The 15,003-nt window shown below is 16.5% G+C and overlaps 2 protein-coding genes across 2 annotated transcripts, besides 13 other annotated features; both read left to right on the plus strand. All coding sequences in view use genetic code 6, as the record gives it.

The window, feature by feature from the left end:
• The first annotated feature begins 209 nt into the window (after nt 1–209).
• Nucleotides 210–272: a microsatellite.
• A 51-nt stretch (nt 273–323) lies between these two features.
• Nucleotides 324–1,659, plus strand: IMG5_127890 (hypothetical protein). Its single transcript, XM_004032148.1, has one exon. The coding sequence runs from the start codon at nt 538–540 to the stop codon at nt 1,096–1,098; it is 561 nt and encodes a 186-aa protein (XP_004032196.1). The 5' UTR covers nt 324–537; the 3' UTR covers nt 1,099–1,659.
• A 168-nt stretch (nt 1,660–1,827) lies between these two features.
• Nucleotides 1,828–1,919: a microsatellite.
• Nucleotides 1,920–4,345: 2,426 nt separating this feature from the next.
• Nucleotides 4,346–4,387: a microsatellite.
• A 4,229-nt stretch (nt 4,388–8,616) lies between these two features.
• Nucleotides 8,617–8,664: a microsatellite.
• A 6-nt stretch (nt 8,665–8,670) lies between these two features.
• Nucleotides 8,671–8,730: a microsatellite.
• Nucleotides 8,681–8,725: a microsatellite.
• A 1,449-nt stretch (nt 8,731–10,179) lies between the features above and the next one.
• Nucleotides 10,180–10,244: a microsatellite.
• A 424-nt stretch (nt 10,245–10,668) lies between these two features.
• On the plus strand, nt 10,669–11,253 carry IMG5_127900 (hypothetical protein; the record flags this gene model as incomplete). The annotated part of the gene is made up of 1 exon (XM_004032149.1): nt 10,669–11,253. One exon carries the CDS (start codon nt 10,669–10,671, stop codon nt 11,251–11,253), a length of 585 nt encoding a protein of 194 aa, XP_004032197.1.
• Nucleotides 11,254–12,823: 1,570 nt separating this feature from the next.
• Nucleotides 12,824–12,900: a microsatellite.
• Nucleotides 12,838–12,885: a microsatellite.
• A 4-nt stretch (nt 12,901–12,904) lies between the features above and the next one.
• Nucleotides 12,905–12,954: a microsatellite.
• Nucleotides 12,955–13,293: 339 nt separating this feature from the next.
• Nucleotides 13,294–13,365: a microsatellite.
• Nucleotides 13,324–13,383: a microsatellite.
• Nucleotides 13,384–14,368: 985 nt separating this feature from the next.
• Nucleotides 14,369–14,444: a microsatellite.
• Nucleotides 14,445–15,003: the final 559 nt, after the last annotated feature.

Genomic DNA, 15,003 nt, shown 5'->3' on the forward strand with positions numbered 1-15,003 from the left:
ATACATAATTTTTGTTGTTGAAAAATTAAATAATGAAAAAAAAAATATTTATTTTAATTTTGATAAAAACTACTCATAATTAATTAAATTCCTATTTGATTTTTTATATTTGATGCATTAAAGTTTATATAAATTTATTAAGCAATTAAAAATAATTAAAAATATAGTGTTAAATTGAAAAAAAAAGTATAAGAAACTAAAAAAATAAAAAAAATTATTTATATTTAATTTTTTTATAAAAATTCTTCAAATTTAAAATTTTTATAAAAATTCAAAACAAAATAAAAATTATTAATTTTCTTATTTTTTATATTTAAATTCTTATCTAAAATATTAAATGGATTGTCTTTTTAATTCTTTAAACATAAATTCCTTCAAATTTTCTTCCTTATTTTAACAATCCAAATTTTTTTTTAAAAAGATCTCAATAATTTTAGCTGTTTAATAATTGAATTCTAAAGTCTTTTCTGGGTATCTAATCATTTATGATAAACTAAGTTCTTTTAAACAAATTAAAGAAATATCTCCTTATTAGACATGATCCGTATTTTTAATAAAGCACATTAAAGTATTTTCTGGATTGTTATTGTTTTAAAATATTTGATTACATTTTATTTATCCATCACACCAATACTATTTGCTTTTGCTTTTCTAAAATTTTATATAAATAAAAAAATAAAAATTACTTAAAAGTTTCTGAATTTATATATAAAGTTGGATTATTAAATTTAACTTTAAAAAGTTCATTTTTTAAGGGAAAAAGCCAAGGATCTAAACAAATAATCGAAAATATCTATTTTGGAAATTTAAATAATAAATATTATGCAGTGCAACCTCCAAAAGAATATCCCATACTAATCACTTTATCTAATTCTAAAGAAACATTTTCATTAAAGATGTCATTTATTTATTATTTGTCATTTATCAAATTTAAAACTTATTCAATTATATTAATTCTTATTTCTAATTCTAATTATTTAAACTCTTTATGTTATTGAACTTTTTCGTTTTATGAATCCTTTGTTAGTTTTTCTTCAATTAAAATATCATTATGTTATGGAGCAAATACTATATAACTATTTTTTTAAATGTTTATGAATATAAATATAAAAAATACCCTAAAGAAACTAAATGCTTAATTAAGATAGATTAACTGTTTCTTGAACAAATATATCCATGCGAAAAAATAATAGGGATAAATGTCTTTTTAGATTAAATCAGCTTAGAATCGGACTGAACTTTAATAGAGATTTTTCTATAAAAGGAAATAAAAGGTAGTATTAGAAATTTCGGAATCTTATGCTTTGTGTTTATTTTATGAAGAATATTTTCCCAATAATCGAATTAGAGCATATATTAATCTTTACTTATTCCAAATTCCTCTGTTGGATAAAATATACTTACATAAGTATTGCTTTGTTTTAATTTGTATTCTTTAAATCCTGTTTTGATTGTTTGATTTTCAGTTAATTTTGTTTCTAGAGGTAAATCATAAATTGGAAATACAAATTGGAATAAAAAATACATGGAGGAAAATATAAATGATATTATTAGCATTATTTGAGATTTTTGTATAAAATTGTAGATTACAAGAAATATGAAGGATATTAAAAAGAATATTAAGTTACCCCTATTTCCTTCTTGTATTGTTTTTAGAGTAAAAACAGAAATTAATAATATTATATTTAATAAATTCTTTTTTTAGGCGATATTATAGAAGTTAATATATTAGTAGATTAAAAATAATGAAAATATTAATATTTCAAAAAAACTATATTTTTTTCTCATTTTTATATATTTATTTTTTTATTATTTTGTGGTATGTAAATTTTTTAATATTAATGTGATTTATTAATTAATATTTTTATTTTTTTGATTAAATGGAACATATATAATTAATATTTTTTTTTTAATATTAAATTTGCGCCTTTTTAAAAATTAAATACAAATATGCTAATTTCTATATATTTAAAAATCAAAAAAAAAAAAATTACATAAAAAAGACCTACTTTTTTGTTTAAAAAAAATAAAAAATGAATTCCATATTAGAAAACATAGATTAAAATAGCGATTAAATATATTAAAAAATTTTATAAATAAGGTATTTTAATAAATATAAAATAAAAAAAATGAAAAAATAGTTAATTAAAAGATTAAAAAGCAATAAAAGAAGAAGGAAATTTTATTTTAAATTATATTCAAAAAGCTTACATTGAGAAAAAAATATCAAAAAAAAATTAAAAAAATCTTCTGGAAAGTGTAAAAACAATTGAAATATTAAGAAAAAATTAGAAAATAAAAATTGATATGGATACTTTAATATTAAAAATAATCTATATTATGAACGAAAATGAAGAAATCAAAGAAGGATTAATGTTAACTAAGTATTATGTTTAATAATTAGAAAAAAAAAAGAAAATAATAATTCTTTTGATTATAATTTATTTTATAATGATTTAGAAAAAGCTCTTATTCTAAATTGTTTTAAAGAAAAAGATAAAAAATTATTATAATTAATGCTTTTAAGAGCTCAATTGTTACTTAAGATAGGAAAAGGTGTTGAAATATATGATGAAGTACGAAATATAATGAAAGTTTCCGAAAAATACTTTCCTGAAATAAAAGAAATATACACTTTGAGACATAAAGGGGTACTAAATTAGCTAAAGCAATTGTAAAAAATAAGTAATAGAGAAGAAGAAAAAGATTTCTATGTAAATTTAGTAAATGTAAATGAAGATTTATTTATTGGAATGTTAACTGAATTAATAATATAAAAAAAAGATGAAGTATATGGATAAAATTTTGTAATAGAAATAATATAAAACATACCAGAAAAATGGCTAGAAAAAGAGAAGATATAGAATATAGTATAAATTTTATGCAATAATATTGAAAACGAAGAAACAATGGAAAAAATAATTGTGTTTTTTATTTATATGGAAAATACAAATTTAAAAAATATAGGTATTCTGATGAAAATCAGTAGGGATTTAAAGGAAGAAAAAGAAGGAGTTTTTTGGAAAAAGAAAGGGAAAATTCTTTATCGAAAATTTATGAAGAGGACGTTTTTGAGAATTCTTTTAAGCATTTTGAAAAAATAGAATTTGATAAATAAAAAATGTCTGTTTTTTAATAGAATTTCTGTATTAAAATTTTTAATTAAATTTAAGATATTAAATCAATGTTTTTTAATAATTTTTTAAATTAAAAATAAATTTTGGAATTTATTTAGAATAAAAAAAAAATTCTTTGGATTAAAAAGATTTCTTAGAAGATGATACTACATAAGGAATTCAAGTTTAAGAAAATAATTCTTTTTAAGGCTTTAATTAAGATTATTTATATATTTTAAGTATTTAGAATATCATTTGTGATTTTTTAGGAAAATAAGAAGTTAAGTAGTTAAATTTATATTTTTTCTTTCTTTATTATGTTAGAACTTTTTAGTAAAAAATACATTTCTTTTATAAATTTGAGGTTAGAAATTTACAATTTGAATAAGTTTTGGCTTGTTTAATTCAAGATGCACTTTTTATAGATTCAAAAGATAATTAGGAATCACTTTTTGCATTTTTTTGTATTGTTTTTGCTACTTTTTATGAATAAAAGTTGCTTTTTTAATAACACTATATTCCTTATTTAAACTCTTTGGTTTAAAATTTAAAAACTATAACTTAAGCAATAAAACTGATATAACTTTTTGAAAATTTAAAAGATTTAGAAATAAAAAATGGTGAGAAAATATACTAAAAGATTGAAGAAATACTCAATAGAGTATAAAAAAAAGAAGAAAACTATTATTATTTGATAAGTTTATTATTTTTTTAAGAAAGAGAATAATTAATTTATCAAGAGACAGATTTTTATAAAATGTTAAATTTTTTGTTAGAAATTTAGACAAAAAAATAATTGAAAATAATAATACAATTGAAAACTTAGAAAAATTAAGTATTTTAATAAAAAGAAAAGCCTAAGAAAACAGAGAAAATGAAGTTTTAATTTTAATTGTTTATTTAGAATTTCTTTATTTTTTATTTGAAAAAAAACAGAAAATTTTTTAATAAAATAAAAATAATATTAGTGATGATAAAGATTTTTTCTTGAATGCTTTTTTTATAGTTTTTTCTATTAATAATTAAGAAGTTTATATTTAGGAATTTCTCTTCAATTAAAAATTGTGTTTTAATAAAATTCTTTAGATTTCTCTTATTTAAATTTTGTAAAAAATTGAAGAAAGTTAAAATAAAAAATCACTTTTATTAGAAAAATGTAGTATTGTTTTAAAACTTTGTAGTCTTTTGGTTTAAAAAAATGACTTCTTTTATTAAGAGAAAAAAGAGGAAATTAATAATTTCATGTTTTTGAATTAAAATTCCATTTTTTTTAAAGAAATAATACTTCTTATGTAAGATTTAAATGATTTTTTTGCCTCTTTTCTTGATTTTTTTGAAGATTAATTTTCTTTTGAATACTTTAATTAGGTTTTAAATTGGAAAGAAAGTACTTTAGTTAAATTTTTGGAAGAAACTTTTCAAAAAAAAGATATTATTTATTAATAAACATTCCTGTAGACGCTTTATTGTGTAAAAGAAACAGCCTTTTATTATGGATTTTATGCTTTATTAGAGAAAGTGAGTATTTTTTTATATACTTTTTATTTATATTTGGAAAAGAAGCATTCAAATGATAATCTATTGTAAATTTTTAAGGAAATATGTTTATGTGAAATAGCTTTTTGTTTTAAAAAAAGTGAAAAATTTTAAGATTATGAGAAAATGGAAAATTTTTTGAAGAAAAATTCACTTTTTTACTAATAAAAAAGAAAGAAGGAAATTTTAGAAGGATATAATTAAAATACTCAATTTTTTCTTTTTGAACTTTTTTATAAATTTTCTTTAGTTTTTTTTTAGGATGAAAATAATGATTTTTTTTTTCAAAAAAAGATAAAATTTTCTATTTTGAGTTCTTAAGTTTAAAACATGAATTAGTTTTTGTTAAAAAAAATAAGAAAAATTCCATTTTATCTTTATTTAAAAATATAGAAATTTTTAAAAATTTAATTTCGTTTTGCTTTTTAAATGCAAGAGGAAATTTATAAGATATCTTTGGGTAAAAAGAACTTTCAGTTTATGAAAATAATTACTTTAAAGAAGATAATACAACCATTTTTTTAAAAAAATAAGATTAGAACTAAACACTCCAGTTCATTTTGAATAGAAGCCTGCTTAAAACTCATAAATCAATTCATTTTTAAATGATTTTCGTTCTAAAAGAGATTATAAAGATTTTAAAAAAGCTTAATTTTTGTAATTAAATAAACATTTATTTAAACATTATGGAAATTTTCAGTATTAGAACTTTAAATATTCAAAGTTTATATACTATAGGGAGATTTGAATTTGAAAAAATAGATTAAAAAAGTTCTTTTTTGGATGCATTTTTCGAAAATATTTTTCAGTTTAATTTTTGGATGTAAAAAAATCGTCGAAAATCATTTTATTATGAAAAGCTGTCTTCTTTTTTGAAAAATTTAAAGGAAAATTTAGAAAAAAAAAATTATTTTTTAAAAAACTCTTTACTTATTTTAAATTCAGTAAAATTTTTTGTTTGTTTTTTTGAAAAAAGTTAAAAAAACTGTAAAAAAATAGAAATTTCGGCTTGTTTTTTCCTCTTTTTTTTGAAAAAAAAACAAGAGTTTTTCTTAAAAAAACGCCATTTGGATTACCCAAAAGAAATTTTGGAACTTTTAGCTTTTAAAAATAAATTTTCGGATGTTTTTGATATTATATAAAAACTCAAAAATATAAATTTCAGACAACTTTTGATAATAAAAGACTTCTTTGTACTTTAATCTTTATAATTATTTCATTAAAATTAATTGGAAGATAATTTTGGAGAGTTCTTAGGAATTTTCTAAATTTATAAAGTCATTAATTTGTTTTTCTTTAGCTTTTTTGCCTGTTTTGATTTAGAAAACGCAAGAATTTTTTATTATTTATATATTAGATTTGATGAAAATATAAGATTTAAAAGCTTGTAAAATAACGGCAAGGTTTTTTAGGATGAAAATGAAGGAAAAAAAGAATTTTTTTTAAGTGCAAAATTGCTTGGATTTCAATTTTGGGCAAAAAAAAAGAACTTTTTAATGAAAGAAGAAAAATCAAGTATTATTTTGGAAGGAGAAAATAAGAAGAATTTTTTGTTAGAAATGGAAGACTAAGAAGATGAAAAAAATATGAAAAAATTCGAAAACAAAATTAAAAATGACATTATATTATTAAATTATTTCGATTTTAATAATGAGAGAGTCCTTTTAATTAATAAATATAATTATTTTTCTAAAAAATATACTATTTTTAGAATAAGTTGTTAAAAATAAATGAATTATTTTAAGGATTTTCTTTAAGAGTGTTATAAAATATATAATAGTAATTAACAGGATATGAAAGATGAAGAAAAAAAAAGAAAATCGTAAATAGATCCAGATATTTGGTGGAAAAATAGACATAATAATGATAAATAATTAAATAAGCTTTTGTCTAACTTTTAGTCTATTTTTGACTTTTTCATAGTAATATTTTTTTAATTTATTATTTTATTTTATATATATATATTTTTTAGTATATCTTCTTTAGCTATAATATTTACTCTTAATAAGATTAAGAACTTTTCGATGAAATTAATTTAGCTTTTTAAGATGAAGAAATAAAAAATGAAGATTTTTTATATAATGGATTCTATTAATAAGAAAAAGATAATTTTATAGAACTTTTCTTTTCTATATTAAGAAATAGTTAATCATTTAATATAAATGAAATTAAATTTAGATCTATTTTTGACTAATATCTTCTATATAATTGTTATTTATCAATTCTTTCTTAAAAATAACAAGAAAATATATACAAAAAGCTTATTTAAATAAAATTAAAATTAAAAAATATTTAGGAAGTTGAACTAAAGCCCATTATATGGTAATTAAGTGAAAATATAGCAAATATCCCATTTGAATATATGTAAATATTTGAAGATAAGAAATAAACTTTTTATAGAATTCCTTCAATCGAATATTTAGTAAATAATTTAAAAAGTTAAATTAATTAAGTTAATTTTTCACACTCTTTTTATTTATTAAATCCTTCAGGAGATTTATAAACTACTTAAGTAAAATTTTAAAAAACTTTTCAAAAGTAAATTTATCATTATTTAAAAAATAACTATAAACAATAAATAAAAATAAAGTATTTATTCTTGGACTGGTGTTGCTGGAGAACCAATTAGTAGTTAGTTTTTATAAGAAGTACTTTAAAAATATTAATCTTACATATATATTGGACATGGGGCAGGTGAACGATATATAAGTTAAAAAGAATTAGCAATTTAAATAAAGTCTTCAGTTCTTTTATTTGGATGTTAATCTGGTAAATAAGTTGAATTGAAAAATGATACCCTAGAATTAAATGGTTTGAGTTTGTTTTATCTTATTAATAATTGCAAAAGTCTTATTGGTAGTCTTTGGGATATTACAGATAAAGATGCTGATAGAATGGTCAAATAAATCATTTAAATTTTTTTGGATTAGAGTACTGTTGATAAACCTATAAATTTTGCTTTAGTTTTATTGGAATCTAGAAAGTATTTTTTATATATTTTAAATTATTTTTATTAAACTATATTTATTTAGCAAATGTAAACTTAAATATTTAAATGGATCTGTATTTGTATGTTATGGGGTTCCTTCCTATTTTTATATGTAAAGATGATTCATTATATCATTTTTATATGTCTTTTTTGATAGAATAAAATATTTATGTATAAACTTTCGTAAATTTGTAATATATATTATGCTTTTATATATAATAAAATTATATGAATAATTATTATTATTTTATTTTTCTTATTTTTTGGTTAAAGGTTTATTTTAAAAAAATAATTTTATCAAAATATTAAGCAAACAAATTTTATTTACTAAACAAGATGACATAAAAAAATTATCTATTTAATACTTTTTATATTTTTATTTATTTTCAATCAAATTATTAATCTGTTAATTATAAATTAATTTTGCATTCTTAAGATAATGAATAATCGAAAATAAATAATTAATTGTTATTCGTTTATTCTTCATAATATTATAAATTTGTCTCAATATCAATAATTTATTAATCATTGTAATAGATATTAATCTTTTTTTTTATTTTTTATAATATTAAATAATTTATTAATATATATTTATATTTTTTGCTAATAAATACTTCATGATATTATAAGTTCTAATATTTTTTTTATAGACTAGGGAAGTTTTATAAATAATTTTAAGAATTTTTACAAAGATATTGCGTTATATGCCTTACTTTTAATATTTTTTTATTACTTTTTTTAATTTTATAATATTATTAATTCCTACGACATCACTTTATTTTATATTTAAATAAACCATATTTTTTTATTTTTGTTACTAATCTTTCTAATTCATTGGCTAAACATAAATTTTAAAAGAATCTTCTTCTTTTTCTATTAATTAGTTTATTATAATTTTTTAAATATGCTAATATTTCTCAAGGATATTAAAATTTGGATTATGATCAGATTTAGAAACATTATAAAGATAATTAATATTTTAATTTTATTCTTTATTTATATTTATATTACTATTATTTTATAGAGATATTATTAATGCATTATTATTATTATTATTTATTTATTATATATCATTATTATTATTCTATTCATTTTTTTTTTTTTTTTTAATAACATTGTTTTAATTTTCATTAGTTTCTTTTTTTCGTTTTTAATTTAATTCAATATCTTTCTTTTTTTAACTTTCTAAAGAAATCGACTATTTAGAATTATTTTAATTATGGTTAGAAATTTTCAAATCATTTTAGTTATTAACTTAAATATTTATATTATTTTCATTAATATTTGGGGTATTAATATTTCCGTTATTTATGCTTGAATCATTTATTGTATTTTAATTATTACTTTGATTAATAATAATGTTATTGCCATAATTATTTTCGTTATTATTATTAACAGCAGTAGGCTTATCTTGATTATCTTATAATTAGTTTTCGTCTAATAAATTATTATCTTATTATGGAACAATTTCTTATTTATAAAAAGTAGGATATTTATTTTTCATATTTAATTTCATTTTTTCAAATTAATGCTCATCATAAATATCTTAAACAAATTTATCAAAACTAATTTCTAAGTATTTTTCAACAACAGTTCTTAAGTTTTCTTTAGGAATTTACTTATTTTTTTAATATCTTTAATATTTGTTTCTATCAACTAATAATTTTGTTATTTTTTTAAATAAAATATACAAAATTTACGCTTTTCGTAATTAAATTCTTCTAATAAAAATTCTAAATTAATTAAAGGAAATAATTCTTTTACCCTTTTTACTATTTATTATTCTTATTTACCAAACTCAGGATATAATAAATCCACTAGTGATTATTTATAAGGATCTTTTCTTATAGATTTACTTAAATCTATTTCTAAATCTACTTAACATTAAGGACATTTTCTTTTGTTTTTGCTTTAATTATTGGATATATAATCATATATGCATATTTTGCAAACTATTTTTTATTTTTAAAATAATACTATTATCATATTTTTTTACATGTATGACCACATTCAGTTACAGTATGGGCAAACCTAAAATATCCGTTACATATAGAGCATACTAAAAATGGATTTAATATTTTTAATTTAAATCTTTTCTATTTATATATTTTTTTTCGAAAAAATTTATTAATATATATTTTCATTTTTTTTTATATTTTTAAAAAAACTTCTAATAAAAGTGTATCAAAATCCATTATTTTTTATTTTAGCTTTTATAATATTAATTTGAAAAAAAAAATATTAATAATATATTAATTTATTAAAAATTTATAAAAAGTGATTTGTTAATTTTAAAGTATATTTATTTATTTATTTTTAAATTAATAATTATATTTTAACCTTTCTACTAAATTAGTTATTTCTTTATTTATAAATAACTAGAAATTAAATAAAGAAATATTTTTAATAATAAAAATACATTCATATATACCTAAATATTAATTATGTAAACACAATTAAATATTATAATTATTTATAACATTTTTTATTAAATGTTAAAACATATATATTTAAAAAATACAAATGCATTTTACTATTAATAAAATATAAAAATAAAATAAAAAAGATATATATATAAAAATATACATATAAAAATATAAATAAGAATAATTAAAAACCAAGAAAGTTAAAAAATAAAACAAAAACATATAATAAAAACAATAAATCAAAATATTTTTTTTTTAAAAAGTAGAAAAAGGGAAAATGTTAACAAATATAATATAAAAAAAAGCAAACCAGCTATTAAATTCTTTCACAAGCAAACATTTTTATACTTTTTCAATAATAAAAAAAAAGAAGAATAATTAAAACGATGATATGGAAGAAACTAAATTTCTTGAAAGTTAATAATATCTGTTGGAGAAAATTAAAAAAAGAAAAACTACTAAATACGCTTAAACTAAAGATAATTATAGAATAGATGTAGGATTAATAATACACAGATACCCCATTTTTTTTTAAATGGATGAATATTAGATGAGAGCATTAAAATTAAGAAATTATATTCAAAGCAAATATAAGAGATAAATGGATCTACCCCCTGAATTAACAGAAATAACTAATACAATAAAAGGATAGGGTAATGAAGATAAGTAATCTGAATAAGCAACCTATTATTAAGATTTGGGAGCAGGAGAAAGACGTGAATATAGTGAATTATCGAAGCATTTTTTGGGGGTAGATCCCAATATAAACGACAAAAGATAATTGTAATATGCTGCATGCCATAGAACATATCTTTTAGTGAAGGATCCTATAATTAATTAGTTTGTTTTCCCTACTAAAACAGTTTTAGATAGAGAAGTTTTAAATGAAGCTAAGGCTTTACTTTTTGATAAAATGTCAGAATAGAAGTTTACAGTTTATTATAATAATGTTATACCTAATCTTTGTGTTGTTAGAAAATTTTATGAACATGAATTAACTAATCCTCTAAACAAAAATCTTTTAGGAGTGAAAACCTTTTATTATTATGGAGCTCATTTAACAGGACCTTCATATATTAATAATGAAATGTATAGTGAATATATTTGGACTCCTAAAATGGAACTATAATAACATGTAAGTAATGAATATTATGATAAATTTATTGATATTTTATTAAACTATTGATTTTATTATATTATATTTATTTAATTTTATTTTTGTTAAGTGTTAAATATTTTTTTTTTTTTTAAATAACTTTATTATTTTATTTTTTAAATATTTGTAGTTGTTGATATATTTTTTTTTTTATAAAAAAAATAAACAAAGTTTTGTAAGTGAAAAACAGATAAAAAAAAAATAAATAAATATATAATTATATTTTGTAATACTTTCCTTTAATAATTAAAAAGTAAAAGTATCAATTGATATCTTAATTACACATAGGACAACTTATATAATTATAAAGCCATTTAACTAAGCATTTTTCATGAAAAATATGATTACATTTAGTTTTTCTAACTTAATCATTATAATCAAAATCGCTTTAACATATAGCACAAATTTGTTCTTTAAAAGAATCATTTTATTAATAAGTTTCATATAAATTTCCTTAAGTACACATATTAATTTCATTTTTTATCTATAATTCAATTTCTTGTAATTATTTTTTCTTAATTTATTATTATGTTTTTGCTTCTTCATGATTTTTTTATAATTATATTTATTGATTTCCTTATGATTCATTTAATTCTTTATGACCGTTTAATTCCTTTTTTATATTTTTATTTATTAACTTTTTTTAAAAAAATAAAATAAAAAATTATTTACATTTCTTATTTTCAAGAAAAAAGAAATGCAAATATATATAATAATAATTGCAATGAAACTATAAATTATAATAAGATATATTTAATTCTATGGCTCTTAAATATTCAATTTTTAAATTTAGAAATAAGTATAGGTTTAAATCTCTACATTTTATACATTTTTTAAAAAAAATAAAAAATAAGAATCTTAATTATATTATTAAATATTAAAATCAAACTTATCTTAAGTAAATACATATTTATTTATGTAATTAAATTAATCAACTATCATATTATTGCTGCTTTAATATAATATTAATTTAACTTATTCATTTTTTTTTTAAATAACACAATATAATTATACTAATTCATTTTAGTTTTTATTTATAATTATATATTTTCCTTCATAAGGCATAAAATTTAAATAAATGTCTTTATTTGTTGTGAGATGAACTTTTTCAAATTAACAAATGCTTCCTGCAAAGTTAATATTGCAATCACATAATTCGTTTTTAGTCAAGTTTCCATTATTACTACATATATTTTAAGATTTTTTTAATTTCAAATTGAAATTTAAACACTTTAATTTTTTATTTTAATCAGGTAAATTAATTAATATTATGTAAAAATTATTTAATGCTAAAGATAACTGAATTTATGATATAAAATTATTATTTTTATAAATAGTATATTCGTCTTTTTTAGTTTCTTAATAACTTTCTAAACTCTACTAATTAGTAAATTCTAATACGGTAAGTTCTATATTGTAAATTTTTTCATCATTTTCTAAGCAAAAGTCTAGGTATAATATTATTTAGTTTGATTAACTTATTTTATATTGAAATTATAATTATTAAAATGTTAATAATTTATTCAACTCAAAAACATGATCTGATTTTATTTCAAAATTATATATAAGATTTATAAAAATAATAACTATTAATATTAATTATTATTTTTAAACATTTTAATTTTTTATTCTTTTATATTTTATTATAATTTTATTTTTATTTTATACTTTTAATTTATTGTAAAAGAATAAATTATTATAAATATAAAAATATTTATTAATAAATATAAATTTAATTTTTTAATATAAATGATTTTAATATATATATTGATTTATATTTAATTTAAAAAAAAAACCATTATGTTGTTTTTTTTTAGGCAAAAATTTAAAAAATTAAATAAATTTTATAAGTATTTATAAATATATAAATATATACATATGTATTTTTTATATATATATAATATCATAATTAATAAGATGGATACTAACTATATGATAAAATATATATATGTGATATAATTAGACTTATACTAAACATTAATAAAAAAAAAACATTATAAAAATAAATAAATAGTAAAAATAATTTTTATAAACTATGGTTTTATTGAAATTATGATTGGAAATAAAAAAATAAATATATAAGAATATAAACATATAGAAATATAAATATATAAATAAATATATATATATATATATATATATTTAATATTTATATAATATTTTTTTTTTCCTAATAATATTGTCAGTTTTATTTTATTTTATTTTTACTGCATATTTTTTGCTATTAATAGATTTACATTTTTTATTTGTCTTTAATAAATTTAATATCATATGGCTTGATTTTATACTTTATCTCATCTATATAGTTAGATACTAATGTTATAAATAACATTTTTTTCCAAATGCTTTTTCCATTTTGCCTAATATTTCTTAATAATATTTAATTTAGTCTATAATTAATATAACTTTAGTATACCATATTATTTTTGATATTTTATTTTATTCTATTAAAAATGCGAATATATATATATATAATATTTATTTTTTTTATGTTTGATTATATATAAAAAAATAATATAAATTTATATTCAATTATAATAAGTAAATATATATACATAAAAAAATTAAAAAAAAATATTAAATACATATATATTTCATTAAAATAATTAAAATATAAAATATTAAATAATATAACCATAATTTTATAATTTTAAATTAAAAAATTTTAATAGAATTTTAATTTATAAATAAATTAATTATATATATATTAAAAAATAATATAAGAAAAATAATTCAAAGTAATAAATCAATTTTAAACCAAATATAAACAAAATAATATATGCATATATATAAAATAAAATAAAATAAAAAAATATATTTAAACTAAAACGTAAATAAATAAAAATATAAATATATATTTATTTCAAAACAAATGCTAATTTAAAAAAGATTTTTTTTATCTCAAATTTATATTATTTTAAGCCAAATTTTAAGCAAATTAATTATTTAAAATTGCATATTTTTATTTTTTTTCATTATTAATATCAATAAAAAAGAGATTATTTTTTTATTAAGAAAAACTATTGTTATTTTCAATATTTATTTTAAATTTAGCACCATCATTTTTTTTGTTTTAATTAATAATATTAATATTATTTTAAAAAGAAATACCAATAACAGGTTTGTTTTATAAATTACTATTTTCATTATTATTATTAATTATTATTATTAATGTTATTATTATTATTATTATTATTATTATTATTAGTATTATTATTATTTATAACTAATTTTATGAGTTTTTTCTTGAATATTATTCAATGTTTTTAAATTCGTTTTTAGAGTTATTAGTTTTTTCTTAATTCAGCTATTTTTGCTTAATTTCAATATCATATTATAATTAATTAATACTTTTATACCTTTATTTTTTCTTTTTATCTGAACTTAATTAATAATTATCTATTTAAAATTATATTTCAGATTCTTCTTTCAAGATTTTACTTTTATTTGTATTTTAATTAAATGCTGAAATTCTCTCTGTTTCATGTATTTATTTTTTATTTAACTATATAATATTTGAAAACATTTAATTATTTTTGCAACTTTTACTTTTAGCCAAAATCGAAAAATAATTATTATTCCTTGTTGTTTTAAGATCTTGTTTATTATTATTTTACAAAAAACCGTTTGAGTTCGAACGTTTATTTAATTAATTGATATTTTCCATTTATTTATTTTATCTCATACATATAGATTCATTATTTGAATTATTTTTTTAAACAACAAAACTTTCATTTATTTAGTTATTTTTAGTTTCTTTTATATTTAATATTTAGTCTA

This window comes from Ichthyophthirius multifiliis (assembly GCF_000220395.1).
Source record: "Ichthyophthirius multifiliis unplaced genomic scaffold scaff_1120509251006, whole genome shotgun sequence".
Lineage (NCBI taxonomy): Eukaryota > Ciliophora > Oligohymenophorea > Hymenostomatida > Ichthyophthirius > Ichthyophthirius multifiliis.